The sequence below is a fragment of the Musca vetustissima genome, unplaced genomic scaffold (assembly GCF_032173495.1).
Source record: "Musca vetustissima isolate MV318-11 ecotype Yass unplaced genomic scaffold, APGP_CSIRO_Mvet_v1 utg43337, whole genome shotgun sequence".
NCBI lineage: Eukaryota > Metazoa > Arthropoda > Insecta > Diptera > Muscidae > Musca > Musca vetustissima.
Window position 1 is genome coordinate 104,340 of NW_026875633.1, and position 25,282 is coordinate 129,621.

At 38.0% G+C, this 25,282-nt stretch overlaps 1 protein-coding gene across 1 annotated transcript; it reads right to left on the reverse strand.

Moving 5' to 3' along the window:
• Positions 1 to 1,299: 1,299 nt before the first annotated feature.
• On the reverse strand, positions 1,300 to 17,271 carry LOC133338152 (disks large homolog 5). Its single transcript, XM_061546335.1, has 8 exons — positions 17,210 to 17,271; positions 5,774 to 10,168; positions 5,092 to 5,697; positions 4,688 to 4,907; positions 4,387 to 4,628; positions 4,079 to 4,308; positions 3,787 to 4,003; positions 1,300 to 1,409 (listed from the first exon to the last, which is right to left on the reverse strand). Exons 1-8 carry the CDS (start codon positions 17,262 to 17,264, stop codon positions 1,306 to 1,308), a joined length of 6,069 nt encoding a protein of 2,022 aa, XP_061402319.1. The 5' UTR covers positions 17,265 to 17,271; the 3' UTR covers positions 1,300 to 1,305.
• Positions 17,272 to 25,282: the final 8,011 nt, after the last annotated feature.

Genomic DNA, 25,282 nt, shown 5'->3' on the forward strand with positions numbered 1-25,282 from the left:
CACTTAATTTACATAAGTAGTTGTTATTGGCATAAAGGCATGTTATGTTTTCTTAAAGCAAAAATAATTGGAAAATAACACGAGAATAGAAAACATATAATTTTTTTGTAATAAGAAAAATAAATATAAACTTATGAAAAATAATGAAGAAATAAAGTAAAATACATTGCAACTTAAATGGGGGAAGGAATTAGGATTTTTAATTATATTAAAAAAATGAAAACAAAAAGCTAACACTGTGCTACACAGTTAAAAAAAAACAATATGTCCTATAGAAAATTAAATCGGAAATTTGTTTACCCTTGACAGAAAGTAAATATTGTATTTGTAAAGTGTTGCGTGTATGTGTTTGTGTATTTGTTAATCTATATTAATTAAAACAAAATATGTTGCATATAAATAACATGCAAATACTTTTCAATTAAAGCGTTTAGTTTGAAATAAAAAAAGACATTAAATTATAGTAGAAGAAGAATGTTATGTTATTGTTTATGAGAAATTGGTCGGGCACAAATTGATCACTATTGCCAAAAACCTATACAGTCGAGATCTTTTACAACGACATATTGGTTATACCTGTGGTAACCAAAAGTCTCAAAAAAAGCCTTGTTATCGCTTATAGCGACCAATTTCACCGGAACTTGTCTTGCCGTTAAAACGATTTCGACAGTATTAATAAGAAAATGAAAGGGAGGGAATTCAAAACTCCTCGAAAAGTATCAACAAGGGAATTATAGAAAGGGTCAACAGCGATAATTCTTTGAGAGAAAATATTCTCTTCATTATGAACTCGGAATGACCAATTGTATTCTTGGCTATTTTAACCCTCAATCTTTTGGCTCTCCCGCCCTTTAGCTCTCATAAAAAAACAGGCAAAAATACAGAAAACAAAAAAAACACAAAAAATAGAACTAATAAAAACAAACACAAGCGACAAAAAATCAAGCAATTAACATAAAAAAGAATACTTGCAGTTATTAGTAGTATATATAACTTATATAAGTAATAAAATATATAAATAAAAAAAGGATTACACATTGCTTGTTTTTCTAAAATTTAAAAAAAAAAAAATATTTCTACAGCAGGGAAATGAAATACTTAAAAATTGGTCGTAGTGTTTAAATTATTACTAAAAACAAAATATATAAACAATAAAAAATATTCTGATATGTGCGTATTGTGGTGTTGTTCAATGAAGAATTCTTAGAATATTTTTGTAGAGATGTAGAAGAAGAAAAGAAATAGGCACACTAAATACTATTTCATTATATAGTATTAAAATGTTAGTTATGCACATTTCATTCTTCAATTATTAGAAACTGGAACCCATAGAATCTTATCCTGTTCCTTGTCAACGGCATCTTTGATTTGGGTACACATGTGTTTAATGCTAACACCAGGAATAACAGCTGAAAGAAAGATATAAGTAAAAGATAATCCACTGTTATTAAGGTTCGTAAGCTGTTGTTAAAAATTATAATTGGGGGGTAGTTTTTAAGTGATTATTGCTATCAAATGATATTCTCTTGATGTTTCCTCTTCTGGAATGGGCGATAAATAGTTTTCAATCCCAGATGGTGTAATACCGGCCATGCTGCAACACGCAGATGAACGAGTATTATCCTCTCTGCAAGACATTTTTAGGGCTTGTCTACTTCCTTTATCCCGAAAGCCGTGAAGCCGATTCAAACGCTACGAAAGGACTATAGACCGATTAGCCTCTCTTCCTTTCTACTCAAGACGTTAGAAAGGTTACTAGACTCAGAAATCAGATCAAAACAAAATTAGCAACTCCCAGCATGCCTACATCAAAGCCAAATCAGTGGATACGGCCTTACATGAGGTGGTTGGACGCATTGAGAAGAATATGGACTCATCCGGCTACACCTTGGCAGCGTTCCTCGAGGGAGCTTTCAACAATGTGAAGCTAGAGGCCATCCATTCTGCTCTTGTAAGCTCAGGTATCCCCTAACTTCTAACGGATTGGATTGATAAAATTCTGGAAAGCACGGATGAGGTACACCAAAGAGTGGAGTACTATCTCACCTTCTGTGGCTTCTGGTGATAAATAATATACTACTGAAATTCGATCATCTTAAAATAAAGGTTGTAGCCTATGCCGATGATGTAATCTTGCTGGTTGGTCGGAAATTTCTAATGACAATTTCAGATATTATGGAGAGCGCCCTTTCAACTCTGTCCAACTGGGCACACGCCAAGGGTCTTGGTGTAAACCCCACTAAGACAGAATTAATGCTCTTCACTAGGAAACGTAAGATTCCTAGTTTCCGGCTGCCATCTTGACCGCAAATTAACGTGGAATAGGAATGTTGAGGAACGCTCTAAGAAAGGACTGATAGCACTCTACTCTTGCAAGAACTCCATAGTTTTCGCTTGCCATCTTTGAGAGGAGTGACCCTATCCCTTTTTGAAGAAGCAAAATACCTTGGTACAATCATTGACCCCAAATTAACGTGGAATAGGAATGTTGAGGAACGCTCTAAGAAAGGGCAGAGATCATACACTGGCTGTATGTGTCGTTCTCCCCATTCTGACATATGTTTGCCTTGTATGGTGGCAGGGGGTCAACAAAAAGATACTGCTGACAAAATTAAACTCTGACTACCGGAACGCTAAGACGTATGGTCATGCTAGTATTCTCAACATAACGCCAGGTTGTGATTTCCTGAGGAGAAATACTCACATTAGTGACTATGTTCCCTCTCATAGAGACTTTGATGACATCAGAGGAAGGCACTGGTGCAGGCGTTTACTGTAGGGAATTAGAAATATATTACTCATATAAACTCGAGGTAGTCGGTAACAAATGGTCGAGAGAAGCTGGTTGCAGAATCTGAAAAGATACCTGAATTCTCTCGCCGAAGAACTTCTTCGCTGTTGTCACATAATAAGAGAGAGATCATAACAGGTCACTGCATTTCATTGGCGAAATCCGCAGAAGACACACTTTGGAAGATATGAAATTGATAACCTAGATTTCTTCTCCAAAATAAACCCCAATCAGATTTTAGGCTTTGCCAAAAATCTGGCATAGCTAAAATAACCATCTTCTAGGCTCTCCTTCTCTCACTATCTTTTCCTTGTTCTTCCACTCTCTGTTCTCTTTCTCTTTCAAGGTAAAAAAGGATGATCACAATGGACATTAGTCTCCAAGTGGACGGTTGTTACTAACAACCGTACATCCCTAACCTAACCTTCCCCCTTCTTGAACAATTAAGGACCCTCAACGGGGACTTGCATCATTGAACCGAAATCCCCGGAGATTTGAAGAATAAGAAAGTGTTTCTTCACCAAGGCTTGGGGAGTTGATAAAAAACCTTGTTGACAACCTATAGAGCAATAGGTTGATCAGTAATAAACTATGAGCCTCGAGTGTGGTTCGCAAAAGTGATACGCAATGTTTTTATAAATAATGGGAAAAACAAACGAATACGATTATAGCAATGTATATAGATTTAGGACAAAAGTTTTTTTTTTTAATCATACTACGCGTTATATTCAAATTGGTCCCTCTTCTTGTTACATTCTATCGGATTTGGAACTATCTTTCTAATAGTCTTAATCTATTTTCATACTCGTATCACACATTTAAACTAAAACTAAGATCCCATTATTATTGTTTATATAAATATTGGGAAAACAAATGAATATGACGATAGATATGGTATATAGATCTAGGACTAATGTCACATGATGTTACACATTTATAATACGCTCAAAAATATAATTGTTGAGCGTATAAACACATTCGATTGTTAAACTTACCAGATATATATTGTTTGTAATCATTTTCCAGTTTGAGTGCACGTTCATACATTTCCTTGGCCGCCTTGGCGGAAATTTTATCTGTGCCAAAGTCACGAATTTCACGTATTTGTTTTGCCGATTTAAAGCGTAACAATAAAACTATTGGATAGATTTGTAAACGTTGTAGACGTTCCACGGCTGATATTGATATGTCAAGTATGCAGTGGCGACGATCCTAAGGGAAAAAATTACAGAAAAATACAAAAGTAAATTTAAAACATGTATAAAATTCCTTCGGCCAATAATTTACATTCTTGCAGGCATTATTAATTGTCTCAATCGTTGTGCATTCAAATTTATTGCCACGCCGTCGATAATCCACAAAGATATTCTGTTGTAGACCCTCTTCCATAGCATCCTGAGAACAATCCATAACAGTTACATCGCAAAATTTAAATAAATTGGAAAAATCAATTGTTAGCCGTTCCATAACACATTCGGATAGTGGGCCAATTATTAAAACGGGTCGTCGAACGGGTGCTAAATTACAAATAAACAAATTATATATGTTTCATTAGTTCTTCTTGTTTTCAATTAAACATTGTCTTTTATACTCACAATCTAAACGTTCAACTCGTTGATAACTTAATATCCCACCATCGTCATTAAGGATGCCTGAGTCAGGAAAGTAACTCAATTGTGTATTACTGAAACTAGCGATTTCTGTTGAATCTCTCGAGGAGCTACGTTGATGTTTTTTCCGACGAAAAAATGATCGGCGTGTCGATGTACTACCGCGGCGAGCAGTGCTACCACTTTCACATTCCACAACTTCGGCAGCACGCATTTCTTCTTCAACTCTGAAATTAATAATAAAAAAATGATTTTTCCCATTAAAATTACAAATATAATCACTTACTTCATTTGGGATGGTATTATACCACACTCCTTACGATATCCTTTAGAATCCAATTTCCAAGCACGCCACAATCCGAAAGTCCCATTGAACACTGTATTATCTACATAGAGAACTTCATCTTTGACAAAACGTAAATCACCTTCGTTCAAGTCACCAGTACGATCAAACCCCACTCGTATATAAAAAGAATCACCAGATTTGTCTTTGATTTGTTTTAATTCTATAATGAGGAATGAGAAGAAATAAATTAATTTTAAAACTAAAATCGATGACGGCTCCACAATGAATTAGGACAAAGACGGAAAAAATCAAAGACTACAAAATGTTGTGCATGTTTTTTGGCGAAGTTTGTGTGCCACTAGCTGTCAACCGAAATTATTTTGGTAATTGACCTCACTACTTACTTTTCAGTTTATTTTGCACCAACATTGTTACAGTATCGGTCAATTTTGAGATCTCATTTGCTGCTTGTTCGGCCGTAACACATCTCAGATCCACACCATTATACTCCAGAATTTGATCACCTTTACGGACGCCGGCCCGATCTGAGGGCGAACCGGGATGTACATCGTGCACGAATATACCAACTTTATTGCCACCGAAAAGTTTGATACCCGGATTTTTCGACTTATCCATGTGTAGGGTAACATAACGGGGCTCCTCTTCATATGGCAGTGTTGATGTTGTTGATGCCGTTGTTGTGGTCGTTGCATTTGACGATGGCAAATCTTGACTTGAACTGATGTCCGATTGATTTTCCAAACTATCGGCAAAACTTTGATCCTTAATGGATTTTTGTGATATCAGCGATGTAGATTGTGGCATTATTGCACTTTGTGTCATAACATTTGTTGGCTGTTGGTTCGATACAATGGGCATGGGTGGCAGTGAGGCCAACATTGGTCGCAATGGGGGACGTGGTGAATTACGTGGTGTTGGCGAGCCCGAATGATTTACCGGAGATTCAGGTTCTAAATTGTGAGTGCCTTCATATTCAGCTGAGTGAAATTCTGCAAGATATAGAAAAAGGAAAAAATTTAAAATGTACCTCCACCACTCACTTTGTAATCGCATGTTCCTACTCACTTTCTGGATTATATTGCACCAACATCGTTATGGAATTACCACATTGACGCAATACATTAGCTGCTATATCATTTGTAGCCGAGCGCATATTTAAGCCGCAGACTTCTAAGAGTTGATCGCCCACCTGAAGACCAGCACGAGTGGCAATACTTTTGTCGGCTACAGTTGATACAAAAATACCGCCTCCATTGTTATTACATTGAATTGTAATACCGAGCGACTTGTCGCTCTTATCAATCGTGACTCTTCTAAGATCTCCAGGGCATAAAAAATCCGACGGCACATTGGAATTGCGTTTGCTGCCGCCATGTGATAGCACCTCAACGTGAACCTGAGGCATGGGTGAACCGCGACCACTGTTGCCGCCATTGGCCGCGACATTTGTTAGGGCCGTATGATGATGCTGATGATGTGAACTAACCATGGCTCCACCGCCACCTCCACCCCCATATGGTGACATTGAGGAGCTGGTCATCAGCGACGATCCCGTCGTTTGACCCGATGTACTATAGTGATGATCTATGGATCCAGAACTATTCTTCACACCACTATTTTTACTAGCTACACTTGGATTCGAGGGTATACGCAGACGTTGGTGATCTTTTTTACGTGGAAATGTACCACCTTCATAGATTACACCACCTTGACCCATGCCCGATGAAGACGATGTGGGCATATTGCCGCTCACTGGTGAGGGATGATAGCCGGCGGCATGTGAGGGTATACTGGGCGGGTGATAGTCATTTAGGTAATGAGGATGATTTTGATGTTGATTGTGCTGTTGTTGTTGCTGCTGTTGCTGCATATAATCCATTTCGAATTTATCCACCGAAGATGTGGGTATACCAATTGATGAGTCCACCAAATGATGGGCATTGGAACCACCACCTCCAACGCCTGTACCACTGCTGCCACCTTGCAATAGTGGCGGTGGTGAGGGTAATGTTAAGGGACTAGAGTGGCGTATTGGTCTCATAGGTGAATGTGTGGATTGTGTAAAGGAGGGAAACAGAGGCAAATGTCTTGAGTGAAGTCCATTATTGTTGGAGGAGAGAAAAAGACCGGCTCCACCCCCACCAACACCGGCGATTCCGGAAGCTATACTCTCGCTATCACTTGGATATTTGGAAACATTTTTCGTGGCAGAGCCCGGTGCGGATTGTGGCATTGGTATACCTCGTTTAGGGTAGTTGGCAAGTACTGCATATTCACTTATTGGCGGACTTTTGGTCGACAATATCGAATCTATGGAATTTTGAGATTTTAATGAAATCATATCCAAAGAGTTTTGTTGCTGTTGCTGCTGATTGGATGAATTTGAGCGAATGAAATTGTTTGAATGTGGCGGCGGTTGGGGTGGTTGTAGTGGAACAAAATGGGCCGGATGGTGTGGCATTGGCATTTGTTTATTGTTCGACGACGTGGAATTGTTGTGGAACATATCAAACAGATGTTGTTTGCGTGATATTAAATCGCCACCACCACCGCTCATGGACATTTGTTGATGTTGCGACAACTGTTGTCCACCATTATTGATGACCTGTTGCTGGGCCTGTTGCCCCGTGGTCTTATACAGCTCTGTCGGCGTTATATTCAACGAATAACGATTTTGATAGTTGTGATTTTGTAAGCGAGGATTTCCATATTTATCGGTCTGCTTCGGTCTCATATTAGGCACTACAGCGCTACCCATAATGGGATTTGGCCTTTGCAATGGTTTCGATTGTTCCATAACCAATGGTTCCGATTCCATACTCGTGGGCGTTGCATACACCGAATGTCTCATATAGTTATTGACTGCATAGTTGCCCCCATTGCCACCGCCATTGCCACCAACACCTGAACCATTTGGACTTTGAAAAAGTACAGAACTGGGTATGGGATTGGAATTACGATTTGGATTGTGTTTGACATTCGATCCAACACCGTTGCGTATATGAGCCTGAGGCTTATTGTGCATGGGCGGCAATGGTGGTGGAGCTTCATCAGAATCAGCTCGCTCATCATCTTTATCCACATTAATGGGACCCGCTGTGAACAACGACAGCGGTGCCCGTTTCTTTTCACGATGTACAATAGTTCCCGTCGGATTTTCTTGTGATGCTTGTAGTATATTGGTACGTGGCCAGGTGCCCATACTTTTCGCTGCCGCCTCCTTTTCTTTCTTTTTCGATTTGTTACGCTTGAAGAGATTTTCTTTACTCTTCTCCGAAGAATTCTCACTTAATACTGAATCTAAGGCAGCCAAGGCGTCATGCTCTTGGGCAAAGTGGTCACCACCATCCGAACCCGGTTTCGATATGTGTATCTTCTCTTTAAACTTACTCAGCATTTCGGCAATTTTTGATGGATGTTTTGTGCCCGTTACACGATGCATGGAGTCAATAGAATCGGTTTGTGCTGCCGAAGTGGTCATACGTCGTTGTGAATCTGAACCGCCACCTGAATCTTGAACATTTTTCAAAGCAAATATGGCAATGGATTCGTTGCGTTCATCATTTAAAATTGCCATGACATCCTCCAGCGATTGTATACCCTCCATGGATTTATTGTTAATGGAAAGGATGCGATCACCGGCCTCCAGTTCCGGCTCGAAAGCAGCCACAGAATTTGGTTCGATTTTCGAAATGAAAACTCCCGTATCCAGGTGAAGACCATGGTTGGGATTTTGTTGCAAATTCAAATGTACGGTGTAGAAATGCCTTTTACTCTGCCGTGTCCTCGACACTAGCAAAGTACATCTAGGCGCTGAAGCTCTGATTTCATCGATCAGCATACGTTTGGTTAAATTTTGACAATCAATATTATTCACCTTAACTATAACATCGTTTATCTTCAGCTTCCCAAATGCCGGTGAGACATTGGTAACACCGCACACCAACTGCCTTTGATTGCTGTCATCCAAAATCAAACCTATATCACAATCGGCATGATAATTTGTTAAATCAATCTCCAAAATATCCTCTGCCTCATAGGTGCTCATACGAAAACTACGCCTAGATGCCGAATCATTATTTTGATTTTGCTCTAATTGTTCTTTGAGCACATCGATTTTTCGTTGAGCTTCATCCTTTTGTTTTTTGATTTTTTCACTGTCCCGGATGGCGGAGAGTAAATCGGAAATTGCCTTATCTCTTTCTTTGCGCAAGTTATCACATAATGTCTTTACCGAGTCACGTTCCTGTACAATTTTCTCACGCTGAGATATGGCCCAGTCTCGAACACGTTTCGCCTCCTCTGTGTCCTGGGCAGCACGTTCCACCTCGGCATGGGCTTTTTCAAGACTTTTTCGTAATTTTTCTATTTCCTTAAAGTCATCCTTACTGTCAGAGAACTCTTTGGACCAGGTGCTTTCGCGAGACTTGAGCAGATCCCTTTTCTGTTGCAACAACTTCAGTTCGTTTTTATACATGATTTCATCCTTTTTATATTGTTCTATTTCCTTATTTGCTGCTGCCAAATCATCGGACATTTTTTGATGTTCTTGCAACACGTTGTCCTTTTCGGACAGCAGTTGATTTAGTTCTTCTTCAATGCGACTCTTTTGCATTGATATCAACAGATTTTTATCCGTTTCGCTTGCCAATAGACTTTGTAATTTTTGATTTTCTTTTTCCATAATTTCCCTTTGCAATTGGAATTGTTCCCTTTGCATGTTGAATTGATCCCTTGAGTCTCTATAGAATTTTCGCTCCTTTTCCAAGTCCATTAATACGGCATTGAAACTTTTCTTATATTTCTCCTTTTCCTTCATTAAATCGTTGTTACGCTCCTTAGCCAATATGAGTTCTTCGCTAAGTTTTTCCGTTTCCGGACAATTGCCATCACATTTAACAACAACCGCACCACCATTGCCACCACTCGAAACACCGCCGCCGCCACCACCAACACCTCCTCGCTCATTATAATCACAGTAATAGGAGTTGGCATTTCTTTCGGCCGAACTTTGACTCTGACTCTCATTCTCGAGACGCATTAATTTCCGCTCGAGCATTGAATTTTGTTGTTTGAGCCTTGCATTTTCCGCCACAACATCACCCAATTTATTACGTTCGGAACTTTTAATTTGATTCATAGCTGCATTATATTGTTCCTGATAGAATGCCAATTGATTTTCTAAATTATCACACCGGCGCACGGTGTCGGCATGTTGATGTCGCAATGTTTTTAATTCCATTAACGCTGAATCATATTGAATTTTGATAGTATCGAATTTCTTTGGATTACCAGATCCTGAAGAACTCCCACTGACGCCACCACCGCCAATGCCGCTGCCACCACCAGAGCCATTATTATTTGAATTATTGTTATTCATGTTGCCAGCTGTTGTACTGCCACTCGAATTCGATGGAGGACGTAATGTCCGGTCATAATCAACATATTCAGGACCTTCTTCTGCAAAAGAATAAACATTTTTTAGTTAGAAAATCGCTATAGATAATTAAGATAATATTTTTAAGTTATCTAGATAATGTTTAATATAATAATTATGAATGAAGATATTTAAATCATATTAATAAAATAATAGTGGGGAAGCCGGTGCTTCAGAGGCAGTCAAGTAAATATGAGAGTGAACTCCGAAGGCAACTTGGGATACTCAAAGGTAACTAAATAAATTTAAACTGCTAAATTTAAAGAAACGCTGGAAGCAAGGTGTTGTTGTAGCTTTTACGCAATGAGCTGACGAGGTGGCAGACTCCTCCGTCGTGGAAACGTGATTGTACTGTTGTAATTACTGCTACATATAATCCATTTCGAATTTATATACCAACGATGTGGGTATACCAATTGAAAAGTCCACCAAATTCTGGCATTTAAACCATCCATGACAAATGTCTAAAGTGAGGTCCATTATGGTTAGAGAAGAGAAAAATACCAGCTCGACCTTATCCACTATCAGTGATTCTTATCCTACCCTTTCACTATCACTTAGATATTTAGGAAAATTTTTCGCAGAACCCAGTGTGGACTTAGGCTTTAATATTCCTCGTTTAGGGAAGTGAGGCATCTTATCTTCTGGTCTAAAGAATTGATATATCCCGTAATAGAGGCGGATGAAAGAAATAGCGACATGGTGGATCCCATACTCTGGATATCCAAATACCTTATACATGATCGAAAGTCGTGTAATTCCGGGTAATAAAAATCGCACCACAAAAAGGCTGTGCCCTGTATAGTTTGTGAAAGGTGGTGGCATGCCATGTGGACCAGTACCACATGTTTAGGCTTTTTTCGGCGACGCGTGTTCCCCGAGGCTCTTTATTTGTACCCTCCGGACCACTTGATCTCTCCATCGGATTCGTGGCCTTCCCTTTCTGTGTGAACCATCAGCTAGCTCGCTTTAATATGCCTTCTGGGCTGGGGCATCTTCATCCATTCTCACAACATGACCTAACCAACATAGTCGCTGCAACTCAATACGTCTGACTATGTCAATGTACGAGAATAGATGCGAATATTCAGCGTCGACGCATATTCAGAGCTCGCAATGTTCGACCCATTATGTTGATGTTGTCGGCGTAGACGAGAAACATATGTTGTTTGCCATTTCTATTCACATTTGCATCTCTTATGACCTTTTCCAGTAGGATGTTAAACAGGTCACACAACAAACTGTCACCCTGTCTGAATGCTCGTTTGGTATTGAATGGCTCTGATAAGTCATTTCGGACTTTAACTGCTGACCTTGTGCCAGTTAAAGTTATCCTGCATAGCCTTATTAATTTTGCAGGAAAGCAAAACGCAGACATGGCTTTAAACACCTGTGAGTCGACGAATAGGTGGAATGTGTCGATGTATTTTTCGTAGGTCTTATCCAGGATTTGGGGCAGTGTGAAAATCTGGTCTATGGTGGATTTGACAGGTCTGTAGGCCTATTCTGTATATGTTTAACAACATTCGACATTGTTTATTTTACAACAATTTCATTTGTTTGTTTTGCTGTTTTTACAATAACAATAGAAAATTAAACAATATCGAATGTTCTTAAAAGTTACAGAATAGGCCTACTGAAGCCGCATTGGTATGGTCCAACAATGACCATTGGCTTCAGTCCTTCACACAGCACGCTGGATATCACTTTATATGCGATGGGAAGGAGACTAATTCCTCTATAATTGGCTTGGGTTAATTAATGATCGGAATTATGGACTAATTGACCTGCACATTCAAAGGTAGTCGCATCTCCGCTGCACATTTGGTAAAAAGGGTGGCAGTTGACTTCATGGCCTATATTCACGTATAAAAAACATGTGTTTTGGCTAGATTATCACACCTAATTTCACCCCCTCTTTTCTTCTTTCTTTCCAGCAATGTAAGGTGAACACAATTAATAAAATATCTTCAACAGGAGGGTTTTTTTAGCATTGGGTATGCTATAACCTACCAGTACGTGGGCAGGATACTTTCTATATAAATAAAAATCCTCAATACTTTGTTAACAATCCTCGCAGGTTGAACACAAAAATCATTTGACAAATTAAAAAAAAACACACACACATGAAAATGGTGCATTCTAATCTATAATAAATTCAATAATAATGACATAATTTCCCTTTAATAGTATCACAACAATTATAAGTTGAAAAAAAACTAACTCTCCTCAAATTGTTGTTGTTGTTGATTTTAAATTATGGTATTTTGAACGTAATCAGAGATATCAACAATAGCAAGAAATCACGACCTTGTCTTTTATTTATTATTATAATAACATTAATACTACTACTTTGAATATCACATCGAAAAAAAACCAGTAAGGAAAGTAGTAAAGTCGGACGAGGCCGACTATATGATACCCTTCACCACTTTGGGTATATTCAACCGATGAATCCTAAGAGTTGTCGCATTTTTGAAGGACCAGTAAAATGAAATTGGATCCATAAACATGTCATTCTGCAACCTATACTAAATTTGTGCAACATATACTAAATTACTTAATTTAAAATCGGACAGAAATATACATAAAAGCTATATCAAAATCTAAACCGATTTCATCGGAACTTGTCCCAGGTTATGTTATACTAATTTCAGTAAGTTTTGTGCATATCAGAAACATTTTAAGATCTTGGTGCATCATTTACTAAAAATCGGGAGATAATATATATGGTAGCTCTATCCAAATTTGAGCCGATTTCACCAAAACTTTCCAAATTTTAGGGACTTTGATAAAGAATGATATATAAGGACTTTGGTATACCATTTAATTAAGTCTATCCAAATTTGAGCCGATTTCACCAAAACTTTCCAAATTTTAGGGACTTTACCATTTAATTAAGTCGGACGAAAATATATGTGGGAGCTATATTTAAATCTGAACCGATTTGCATGAAATTTAACACGCATCGTTCTAGACTTAATTCAGTACGCTATGTCAAATTTCGTGCAAATCGATGGATATATAGGGGCTTTGGTGCACTTTTTACCTAAAATCGGACGAAAATATATGTGGGAGCAATATCTAAATCCGAACCGATTTTCATTAAATTCAACACGCATCGGCTTTGGTGCACTATTTACCTAAAATCGGACGAAAATATATATGGGAGCTATATCTAAATCTTAAACGATTTTCACGAAATTCTACACACATCTTTCTAGATTTAATTCAGTACGCTATGCCGAATTTCGAGCAAATCGAATGATATATAGGGACTTTGGTGCACCATTTACTTTAAATCGGACGAAACTATATATGGGAGCTATATCTAAATCTGAACCGATTTTCCCGAAACTTGGCAAACATCATTCTGGACCTAATTCAGTACTTTATGCCAAAATTCGTGCAAATCGAATCATATATAGGGATTTTGGTGCCCCATTTACCTTAAATCGGACGAACTTATATATGGGAGCTATATCTAAATCTGAACCGATTTTCTCGAAACTTGGCACACATCGTTCTGGACCTAATTCAGTACTCTGTGCCAAATTTCATGCAAATCGAAAGATATAGAGGGAATTTGGAGCCCCATTTACCTAACATCGGACGAATATATATATATATATATATATATATATATATATATGGGAGCTCTATCTAAATCTGAACCGAGATTATCAAAACTTGGCACACATAGTTCTGCACCTAATTCAGTACTCTATGTCAAATTTCATGCAAATCGAAGGATGTAGAGAGACTTTGTTGCCCAATTTACCTTAAATCGGACGAGGTATATCTAAATCTGAACCGATTTTCTCGAAACTTGGCACACATCATTCTAGACCTAAATGATTAGGCTGTACCAAATTTCGTGCAAATCGAAAGATATATAGGGACTTTGGGGCACCATTTACATGAAATCGGACGAAACTGTATATGGGAGCTATATCTTGATCTGGACCGATTTTCTCGAAACTGGGCAGACATCATTCTAGGATCAATTCAGTACGTTATGCCAAATTTCGTGCAAATCGAAAGACATATAGGGACTTTGGGGCACCATTTGCATGAAATCGGACGAAACTATATATGGGAGCCAGCAACGTACACAGGATTTCATTTCGGGGGGGGCCCGGTAGTACAAAATGAGAAAAATTCGCTGTTGCAAACATAAATTTACTGTGAAAAAAAATCATTCGGGGGGGGGGGGGGGGCCCGGGCCCCCCGGGCCGCCCCCCTGCGTACGTCCCTGATGGGAGCTATATCTAAATCTGGACCAATTTTTACGAAACTTGGCAGACATCATTCTAGACCTAAATGATTATGCTGTACCAAATTTCGTGCAAATCGAAAGATATATAGGGACCGTTTACATTAAATCGGTTAAATATATATATGGGAGCTATATCTAAATCTGAACAGATTTTTATGAAACTTGGCAGACATTCTAGACCTAAATGATTAGGCTGTACCAAAGTTCGTGCAAATCGAAAGATATATAGGGACTGTTTACATTGAATCGGTTAAATATATATATGGGAGCTATATCTAAATCTGAACCGATTTTTCCCAATTTCAATAGGGTTCGTCCTTGGGCCAAATAAGTGACCTGTGCTAAATTTCATCCAATTCGGATTATAAATGCGACCTGTACTTTGTTTACAATTTTACATCGACAGACGGACGGACGGACATGCATAAATCGACTCAGAAAGTGATTCTATGGATATTCTCAAAAGGAACCATGTGTCTATCTCGTTTCCTTTTGCCTGTTACAAACATATGCACAAAGACATAATACCCTGTACCACAGAGTGGTGAAGGGTATAAAAAGCGTTGAGTTCGACCGGGCCGAATTTTTGATACCCTACACCATAGGTATACTGACAGTTGAAGGTTTCAACAACATGTGGAAAAAGCGAATGAGATTGGAATGTGTGGTTAAAAATTCCGATGTAAACAAAAACGGTCGGGATATTTATGTAGAAGATAGTACAGATAAGTGAATCTATGCAAACAATGTTTATGTTACTGATGGCAAAATTTGTATATTTTACAGACATTTTAGATGGAACTCTTCCTAAAATTTCCAACATAGGGTGTTGACATTTATTTGCAATCGATTATGTCATGAATAATAAGCGGGATCATAATATATAGAATATAGAACCAGTAAGGAAAGTAGTAAAGTCGGACGGGGCCGACTATATGATACCCTTCACCACTATGGGTATATTAAACAGGACTATTAGCATGAACTTGAATGAAATAAAATATGTGATATTTATCTAAATGTGAATCTACGTAGATCTATCCATAAAGTATGTAAATCGACTTCAAACAAATATAAATAGGTCATACGTTGGGCTATGTCTGTACTTCTAGAAAACGAAACTACATAATTCTATGCTCAATTTTGTACGTTGTGCAAAATTTGATGTCAAACTGACTAACATGAGGAGTTTGATGCGCAATTTACTTGAAATCGGGCCAAATATTAAGCGATTTCAAACAAACTTGTCACAGGATACGTTATACTAATTTCAGAACGTTTTGTTCCTATTGGTTCCTTGGTGCGTCAAGTACTTAAAATCAAACTATAATAAAATGGAGCTATATCTAAATGTGGACCGATTTTCACGAAACAACGCAGACATCAATCTAGGCTCAATTCAGTACGTTATGCCAAATTTCGTGCAAATCGAAAGATATATAGGGACTTTGGGGTACCATTTACATGAAATCGGACGAAACTATATATGGGAGCTATATCTAAATCTGGACCGATTTTCACAAAACTTTACATACATCATTCTAGACTTAAGTGATTAGGCTGTACCAAATTTCGTGCAAATCGAAAGATATATAGGGACTTTGGGGCACCATTTACATGAAATCGGACGAAACTATAAGTGGGAGCTATATATAAGTGGGAGCTATATAGAAATCTGGACTGATTTTCATAAAACTTGGCAGACATCCTTCTAGGCTCAATTAAGTACGTTATGCCAAATTTCGTGCAAATCGAAAGATATATAGGGACTTTGGGGTATCATTTACATGAAATCGGACGAAACTATATATGGGAGCTATATCTAAATCTGAACCGATTTCCACGAAACTTTACATACATCATTCTAGACCTAAATGAATAGGCTGTACCAAATTTCGTGCAAATCGAAAGATATATAGGGACTTTGGGGCACCATTTACATGAAATCGGACGAAACTATATATGGGAGATATATCTAAATCAGGACCGATTTTCATGAAACTTGGCAGACATCATTCTAGGCTCAATTCAGTACGTTATGCCAAATTTCGTGGAAATCGAATGATATATAGGGACTTTGGGGCACCATTTACATGAAATCGGACGAAACTATATATGGGAGCTATATCTAAATCTGGACCGATTTTCTCTAAACTTGGCAGAAATCACTCTAGGCTTAATTCAGTACGTTATGCCAAATTTCGTGCAAATTAAAAGATATATAGGGACTTTGGGGCACCATTTACATGAAATCGGACGAACCTATATATGGGAGCTATATCTAAATCTGGACCGATTTTCCCGAAACTTGGCAGACATCACTCTAGGCTTAATTCAGCACGTTATGCCAAATTTCGTGCAAATCAAAAGATATATAGGGACTTTGGGGCACCATTTACCTGAAATCGGACGAAACTATATATGGGAGCTATATCTAAATCTGGACCGATTTTCACGAAACTTGGCAGACATCATTATAGACCTAAAGATATATAGGGACCGTTTACATTAAATCGGTTAAATATATATGGGAGCTATATCTAAATCTGAACCGATTTTTCCCAACTTCAATAGGGTTCGTCCTTGGGCCGAATAAGTGACCTGTGCCAAATTTCATCCAATTCGGATCATAAATGCGACCTGTACTTTGTTTACAATTTAACATCGACAGACAGACGGACGGACGGACGGACGGACATGCATAAATCGACTTAGAAAGTGATTCTATGCATATTCTCAAAAGGAACCATGGGTCTATCTAAAAACAAAAAACTAAACAACTTACCTTCTTGACTACTCGTACTTGTTAAAGAAAGATCCCCTGAAGCCATTTTAGCCATCACATCATTTTTTCTACTTCTTCTTCTTCGTTATTTTTGTAAACTTTCGAATTTAACAAATCACAGTGTGGCCGTCGTTGTTCTTAATAACGACTGTGAGGATGATGACGATGATGATGGATGGACGAAAAAGAATGAATGAAGAACGTACGAACAAACGCAGAGCAGAATAAACAGAACTCGAAAAAAAGGGGAGGGAACGCAATCTGAAATAGAAGATTACACAAAATAAATATGATTAGTATATTGTTATAGCAACACCGGCAATTATCTACAATTGAATATTAGATAAAATTAACAACGGTAACAAAAACAAGAACGGTGAAACTGCTGCTCGTAGCAATTACGAGCAGATATGATAAGAAACAAACCACTGTCAAACTCCTCATTGTTCCACATTTATAATAACCATACGCACCCACATAATCGACAAATACAATTATATTCATAGCTATATAGGATAAAATAAGAAAAAATGGGGGGGCGATTCGAATATATCCGCTAATACTGTAGGTGCGGTACTGTAATATTACATTTAAAGTGATCTTTTATCTATTTAGGCTGCCATATTGGCGCATTTGTGTAGTAACAATCAACATAAAACATAGTCAGTTCACCTCGAACTTTAAGCCTTATTTGTTATAGAACAGATGTGGTGACAAGCTATTATCTCCCCTTCGTTGCAGTGATGCAGATTAATCTGCAAGATACGCAGCTTTTACCCATCCGGAACCGAAGTTCAATTTTCGCTCACGCTCTCTGAGATAAGCCTCCCCAGATGGGTCAACTGTCATTCTTGCATCCATCCCTCCATCCTCGTTACAAGGAGTAAGACTGACGACATTCCAACTCGAGATAGTGAGGCTGGGATTTTGCAGCGTCAGCATTCTCAGCAGGAGCTCTTTGTCCACCGAGGGTGGGGGAACCCAGGCTGAGAGAATCCGTCTGGATGTGATCTCAAGTCCAAGCCAAAGTCAACAGTTTTCACAAGGAAATCTCTCGACTTCTTAAGTAGTTTATTACTCCACCCTTATGGATGACAGTTTGTGTTGGGATGTGCTCCACATCCTTTTTCATTGCCTTTTGACTAGGGTTAGGTGGGGCTACTCATAGCCTTAGCACCAACCGCTTCACCATTGTCAATTGGCGTAGAATCGGGCTTTGAGACAGAACCCTCCACACGTCGATCCCCTTCTGGATGACAGCTTCTGTTGGGATGTGCTCGACAGCCTTTTTCATTGCCTTCTTTCATTCATTAGGCTTAGGGTCAGAAGTCAGCTTCGCACACTTGTCAGAGACAGTGGACTTCTCATCTTGCCCTTGATGAGATGAACCTCCCTCTCCGAATAAAAATTCGCATATACTAAGACAGAATTGGTGCTCTTCACTAGGAAACGTAAGATTCCTAGTTTTCGCTTGCCATCTTTGAGAGGAGTGACCCTCCTATCCCTTTTTGAAGAAGCAACCTTGGTACAATCCTTGACCGCAAATTAACGTGGAATAGTAATGTTGAGGAACGCTCTAAGAAAGGGCAGATATCATACACTGGCTGTATTTGACGGTCGTTCTCCCCATTCTTACATATGGTTGCCTTTTATGATGGCAGGGGGGGTCAACAAAAAGATACTGCTGACAAAATTAAATTCAGTACAGCGATCAGCTTCGGTCCTGACTACCGTAGCGCTAAGAAGTACACCACAGGCAACCTTGAATGTGATCTTAAATCTCCAACCACTGGACATTCTTATTAAATTCCAGGCTGCTAGATGTGCCCTGAGGCTCCGAGAAACGTATGCCTGGAAATCGCTGACGTATGGTCATGCTAGTACCCTCAACGTAACGCCAGGTTGTAATTTCCTGACGAGAAATACTCACATTAGTGACTATGTTCCCTCTCATAGAGACTTTAATGACATAAGAGTCGATTTTTCAAGTAGGGAATCCTGGACTAGTGGCTCCTTACCTCTGCAAGGTCTGTAATTTTTCATAGACGGGTCAAAGATGGAGGAAGGCACTGGTGCAGGCGGTTACTGTAGGGAATTAGAAATATACAACTCATATAAACTTAACAATCTTTGTAACGTTTTTTAAGCAGAAATCGTTGCAATCACGAAAGCTGCCGAAATAGTCAAAACACTTACTGTCGATAACACGGAACCGGTGATTATATATGTCGATATTCAGGCGGTCCTCAAGGCTTTAAAAATGTGTACTATTAACTCAAAAGCAGTTTATGGTTGCAAGTCAGCTCTGTATGATATTTGACGGATATTTAATTTATGTTGGGTTCCAGGACATAGCAACATAGAAGGGAACGAGATAGCCGACGAGGGTTCACAGTCGTCAACGTTCCGATTAAGAGATCTGTGCAACCACCAATTTGCATTGGCAAAATCCGCTTGTTCTACGGCAAGGTAGTCGGTAACAGATGGTCGAGAAAACCTGATTGCAGAATCTCAAACACTATATGGCCTGAATTGCTTCGCCGAAGAACTTTTTCGTTGTTGTCACATAAATAAAGAGAGATCAAAATCACCACTTCGAAATGGGATTCCAACGGAGAGGATTACTGTCGGCTATGCGAGGACGAAGAAGAGCTAGAAACAATTGAACATATCCTCTGGAGATGTTCATCGCTGAGTGGCAGAAGACACAAACAGTTTAAAAGATATAACATTAATACTCTAGATTTCTTCTCCAAAATAGACCCCAATCAGATCATAGGCTTTGTCAAAAATGTGGCATGGCTAAAATAACCATCTTCTGGGCTCTTCTACTCCTACTATTTTCTCCTCTCTTCCACTCTCTCTTCTTTTCCCTTTTCTTTTCAATAGTCTCCGAGTGAACGGTACATCCCTGACCTCCATTAAATTGACAAAAGCAAAGGAACCTAGACTACTTTGTTACAACCACTTGACAGTTTCCCATTACCCATTTAATATAGGTTTCCTATACATATACATAAAAATATTTCACATTATTCCTTCATATTTCAAAAAATAAAAAATAGCTACCACAAAGTTTGTCTTACTTTCAAAATTAGTTAAAACTATTTCACAATAGTAATAATAAAGCAAAAAATATAAATTCAAGTTATTTTGTTGTTATTTGACTTGAAACAGATAAGCAAAAGAGAAAATACACATTTGTAAAATGTTGTGAACGGCAAGGTCGTTTGTGTTTGGATTTTGTTTTTTTTTTTTTTAAGTTAGAGCTCTGTTTAGTGAAGTGAACAGTGGCTACATAAAAATAAAAATTGGCAAAGTGGTATGGAATATAATGGAATGCGAAAAAATAAGAGATTTATACTTATAATCTGGTTTAGGTAAAAAACATGAACTTTAAGATTTTCAGGTTCATACTTTTTCCTTATCGGTGTCGTGCAAATAGGTTGAAAGCAATATTGTGTAATTTAGGCTACGTGACTATCAAACATGGTTTCTAATAAGAAGTGAGCGAAAAATGGACCGAATCAAAGATATCAGTTGAAACTCTTCACACCCATATCTAAGATCACATCTTGTAAAGTTGAAGAAGTTTTCTCTGAACTACCTTTGATATAGGGGCTCAGCGCTTTACTGATCTTATATGAGCTACGAATATGTATAGTTAGTAGAGGAATAAGTCTCCTTCCCATCGAATATAAAGTGCTATCCAGCGTGCTGTGTAAACGACTGAAGCCAATGGTCAATGACATTATTGGACCAAACCAATGCGGCTTCAGACCTGGCAAATCGACTTATGGAACGAAAGTTCTGTCACAAGCCAGATAAGTAAGTAATATGAGTTATTTAGGTTTTAAGAAGATCAAGAGAAAATAACAGATACACCAATTGTTCCTGACCAATTGTTTTTTTTCACCTTGTTTTTTTTCACATTATATATACATAACAGTATAATGTCCAGAAGTTATATACTTCCCACATGTCCAGTTGTAACTTGTTGCCAAATGGTCATTTGTATGGCCTTGGCTATTTCCATATTTTTGCATATTCCATTCATTGCAGTCTGGCATTTACAAATTGAGTTCAATTCATGAATAATTTAGCATAAAATTGAATGTAGTTTTTTATTGTACTTCTTGAATTTGCCGCAAATATGTTGTTGCGCCACAAAACACATACACGCACTCTCACATGGAATATTGCTGCTTGGTCTGTAACATTTCGGTGTGTGGCATGCCGTTAATTACACTCCCTACACTTTCGCTAATTAACAACACAAAGCCAAAAGAAATCATGATGAGGATGAGCATGTGCATGAACTGCGGCTAACTGTTGCTTGGCAATGATGAGCAATCAGCAGCGACGGCAAAAAATAAAACAATGCAACAAATAAAGTGAAATTTAGATATTTACAACAACCACAAGAGTAGAGGAGCATAGCTAACAGCCAACATACCACCAACCAGCCAGATTAAATTGAATTGAATAAAATTAAAAAGAGACTGAAAAATAAAAAAAAATTAAGAAATACATTCGCAATTATTGTATAGACATTAGCACAAGCGTGAATGCTTAAATAAAAAAGTCCAACTGCTTTTCTTCCCTAATTAAGATAAAATTTGGGTGTACTGGACAAGAATCTTCTGCGCCAGATCCTAAAAAACCCACGAAAAACTCATCGACACATTCCACCGATTCGTCGACTATAAAGCCGCATTCGACAGCCCTATCCGTTCAGAGGTGTTTAAAGCCATGTCTCTCGGAGCCCTTCAATACCGAACAAGGATTCTGACAAGGTGACAGTTTGGTGCTCAACAACCTGCTTGAAAAGGTCATACGAGATGCAAATGTGAACAGAAATGACACTCCAAACAGCATATGTTACTCGCCTACGCCGACGACATTGACATAATGGGTCGAACATTGCAAGCGGTAACAGCCACCTCTGAACGAATTGAGAAGGAGTCTGCCAAAGTGGGACTGGCTGTAAATGGTGTAAAGAGCAAGCTGATGGTATCAACGCGCAAGACGTCCAGTGGACTCGGACCAACTGTTGAACTTGAAAACTACAGCTTCGAGGTAGTTAACGATTTTATATACCTCGGTACCGCCATAAACACAACTAATAACATCAGCTTTGGAATCCAGAGGATAATAGAAGCATGAGCTATAAATCTATTCTCAGACATCGACATAGTCAGACGGATCGAGCTGCAGCGACTACGTTGGCTAGGCCATCGTGTGAGAATGTATGAAGATGCCCCAGCTCAAAAGGCATATAAAACCGAGCCAAGTGATCGTTCACGCAGAAGGGAAAGGCCACGAATCCGATGGAATGATCAAGTAGAAGGCAACATCTCGGAAAATGGTCTTTCAAATTGGATAAGATGCGCACAAGACCGACGCGCCAGGAAATATTTTTTAAGATCGGCTTATGAAACAACCGTTCTGTCATAAGCCAACTAAGTAAATAAGTTGACTATATAATTGTAATCATGTTTAGTAAAGGGTTATGAATTATATATAACCCTTTACTATATGGCTGGAATTCGACATCTGACAAACTCTGTTTTAACCCATTTTATTTTTTTCAGTTGAAAGTTTGACATTGACGATAATGGATCGCTTAACTATCTCAAAACATAAAAAAATCTCAAAACCTACAAACAAATTGTGATTTTGCCTCAGCCACACACTGTGCTTCAAGAGGTGATTATGGTTTATATAATCGTCCAAAAACACAAGCAATTGGCAAAATTGTGAAGAAATTTGAATAGACTGGAGCGTTTCATTTCGTTCTTTCCGCTAATAATATCACTGCTGTAAGTGAAGGTGTTGCCGGAGACCCTAGTTAATAGATTTCTTGTCCTTCTCAGAAAGGTTGCGTCTATAGTTATGATACGCAGTGTATAATCGTCCAAAAACACAAGCAATTGGCAAAATTGTGAAGAAATTTGAATAGACTGGAGCGTTTCATTTCGTTCTTTCCGCTAATAATATCACTGCTGTAAGTGAAGGTGTTGCCGGAGACCATAGTTAATAGATTTCTTGTCCTTCTCAGAAATTAGATCTGTCTTATGCCACAATATGGGATATTTTGCACTAAGATCTACACAAAAATCCATAAAAAGGCCAGCTCACTACAACTGAAACAAGCTGACTTAAATTGCACAAAAAAGGCGATCAACCCAAAAATTGTCTCATTAGGGGTTGAGAGAGTTTTCAAGTAATTTTGGAGAGGGTATTACATCCGATGACGATAGATCGACTGTCATTCGTATTTTCCTTGTCGCTGTTTGTTATAGCTTATCTGAGAAACGCATACTCTTTACAACAACTGTTTGTGTTTGTGGTTTGATCCCTAGAGTACACCATTATGGGCTTTGTCCAACAACTCCTTTTCTGTCACAAACATTGCTCTTTACTGCCATAGCCCTTGTAATGGTATTCATGGCGCCATCTTGGTCCGTCAATGTAGAATCATCCCAGAGATAACTCAGAATACTTTATTGGCTATGACAGATAGATCAACCTTTCTTGATAATTTCCCCCCGAGACAACATTTTGAAATGGTTTAACTTCGAAGGCGTATTTGCGATATTATAGATAAGTGAATAATTTTGCCAACATTTCAAGATGCTAGTAAATTCATTTTTACGCCTATTGAGATTTTACTAGATAAAATTGGATGAACAATACCAAAGTTGGGAATATGTTAAGAATTTGCGGCATATAAAAAAAAAATTTTTCTCAAGAAGAAAAATGAAACAAATTTTCCTATCAGTAAAAATCTTAAAATGGCGCCCGCTTGCACAGTTTTTAACTAATTGGAATCAATAAGAATTCATTCGACGCGAAAGTAAATTTGAATGTGTTACTAGAATAGATCATTGAACAAACAATGGCGCAAAAATTGCCCCAAAGTTGGAGGATTTAAAAAAAATTGAAAATTTGAATTTCGTTCATCTGCCGTTTCATCAGTTTTTACTAAAAAAATATAATAAAAAAATACCGTTGGATAGGCCTATCTTTCCTCTTCCTAGTAAAATGAAAAAAAAAATATGCAAAACGCATATTTGGCCATAACTTCCGATTTTGAGGGTGTATTGAAAATTCTAAAAATGCAGTTTTACTCAGCTTTTTAAGTCGCACAAGGGCGGCACTCATAAAAATGTCATAATTACAAATATTTCTTAATAATTTTAAATTCTAAAGTGTTCCAATTATGAAAAAAATCCGAGTGAAAAATATACAATTTTAGTATAGTTACGAGTCTTTTAAAATCGGCATGCTTACTACTTATTTCTAAGGAAACTTGAATTGTCGTTAGTGGTGAAAGAACCACATTGAGAAAAATCTAAATTACTGCCTAATAAATTAACTTAGCTCTATGTAATTTTACACAGAGATAGATGACAATATTATTAAAGATTATTCAAGGACGTTTTCATATGTAGTGAGCGGATTTTTTTAGCTATTTGAAGTTATATGCAACAGATGCCGACATTAGGAGCACTTACCCTATGAATAAATGTTTGTATATAACAATATATTTATACAACTTTAAATGTGTAATAATACCCACATTAACAATACACTACGTATTTTCAGAACTTCAAGGCCCAGAAATGTTTTAACATCCTCCAACTATTTTTTTCGAAATTTTAAATCCCTAAATCTTCAAAACTTTCTGAAAAATATCTCGAGAGTAAATTTAACCGTCGACGATTTTATTACAAACATAACGCCAAGAAATTCCCCAAAATTCAAAAATGTTCGAAACCACCTAATACACACAAATAATAATAAAATAATTTTAATTGAAGTTCATTACAGATATAAAGCCAAACAAAAAACGCCAAACTTACCTTAATTCCAAATGAAGAAAAATCCTAAAATCCAATTAAATGCGTGAAATTAAAACTCCATTTTATGGGTCGGTTATAGAGCGCTTGTTGCTAGTTGTTGTTCCCAGATGTCAGTAAATAAGCCGCTTAAAAGTTGTCGTCACAACACACACACACGTACGTACGAGCATACACAAACACAATCAAGCACAGCAAAACCGCACTA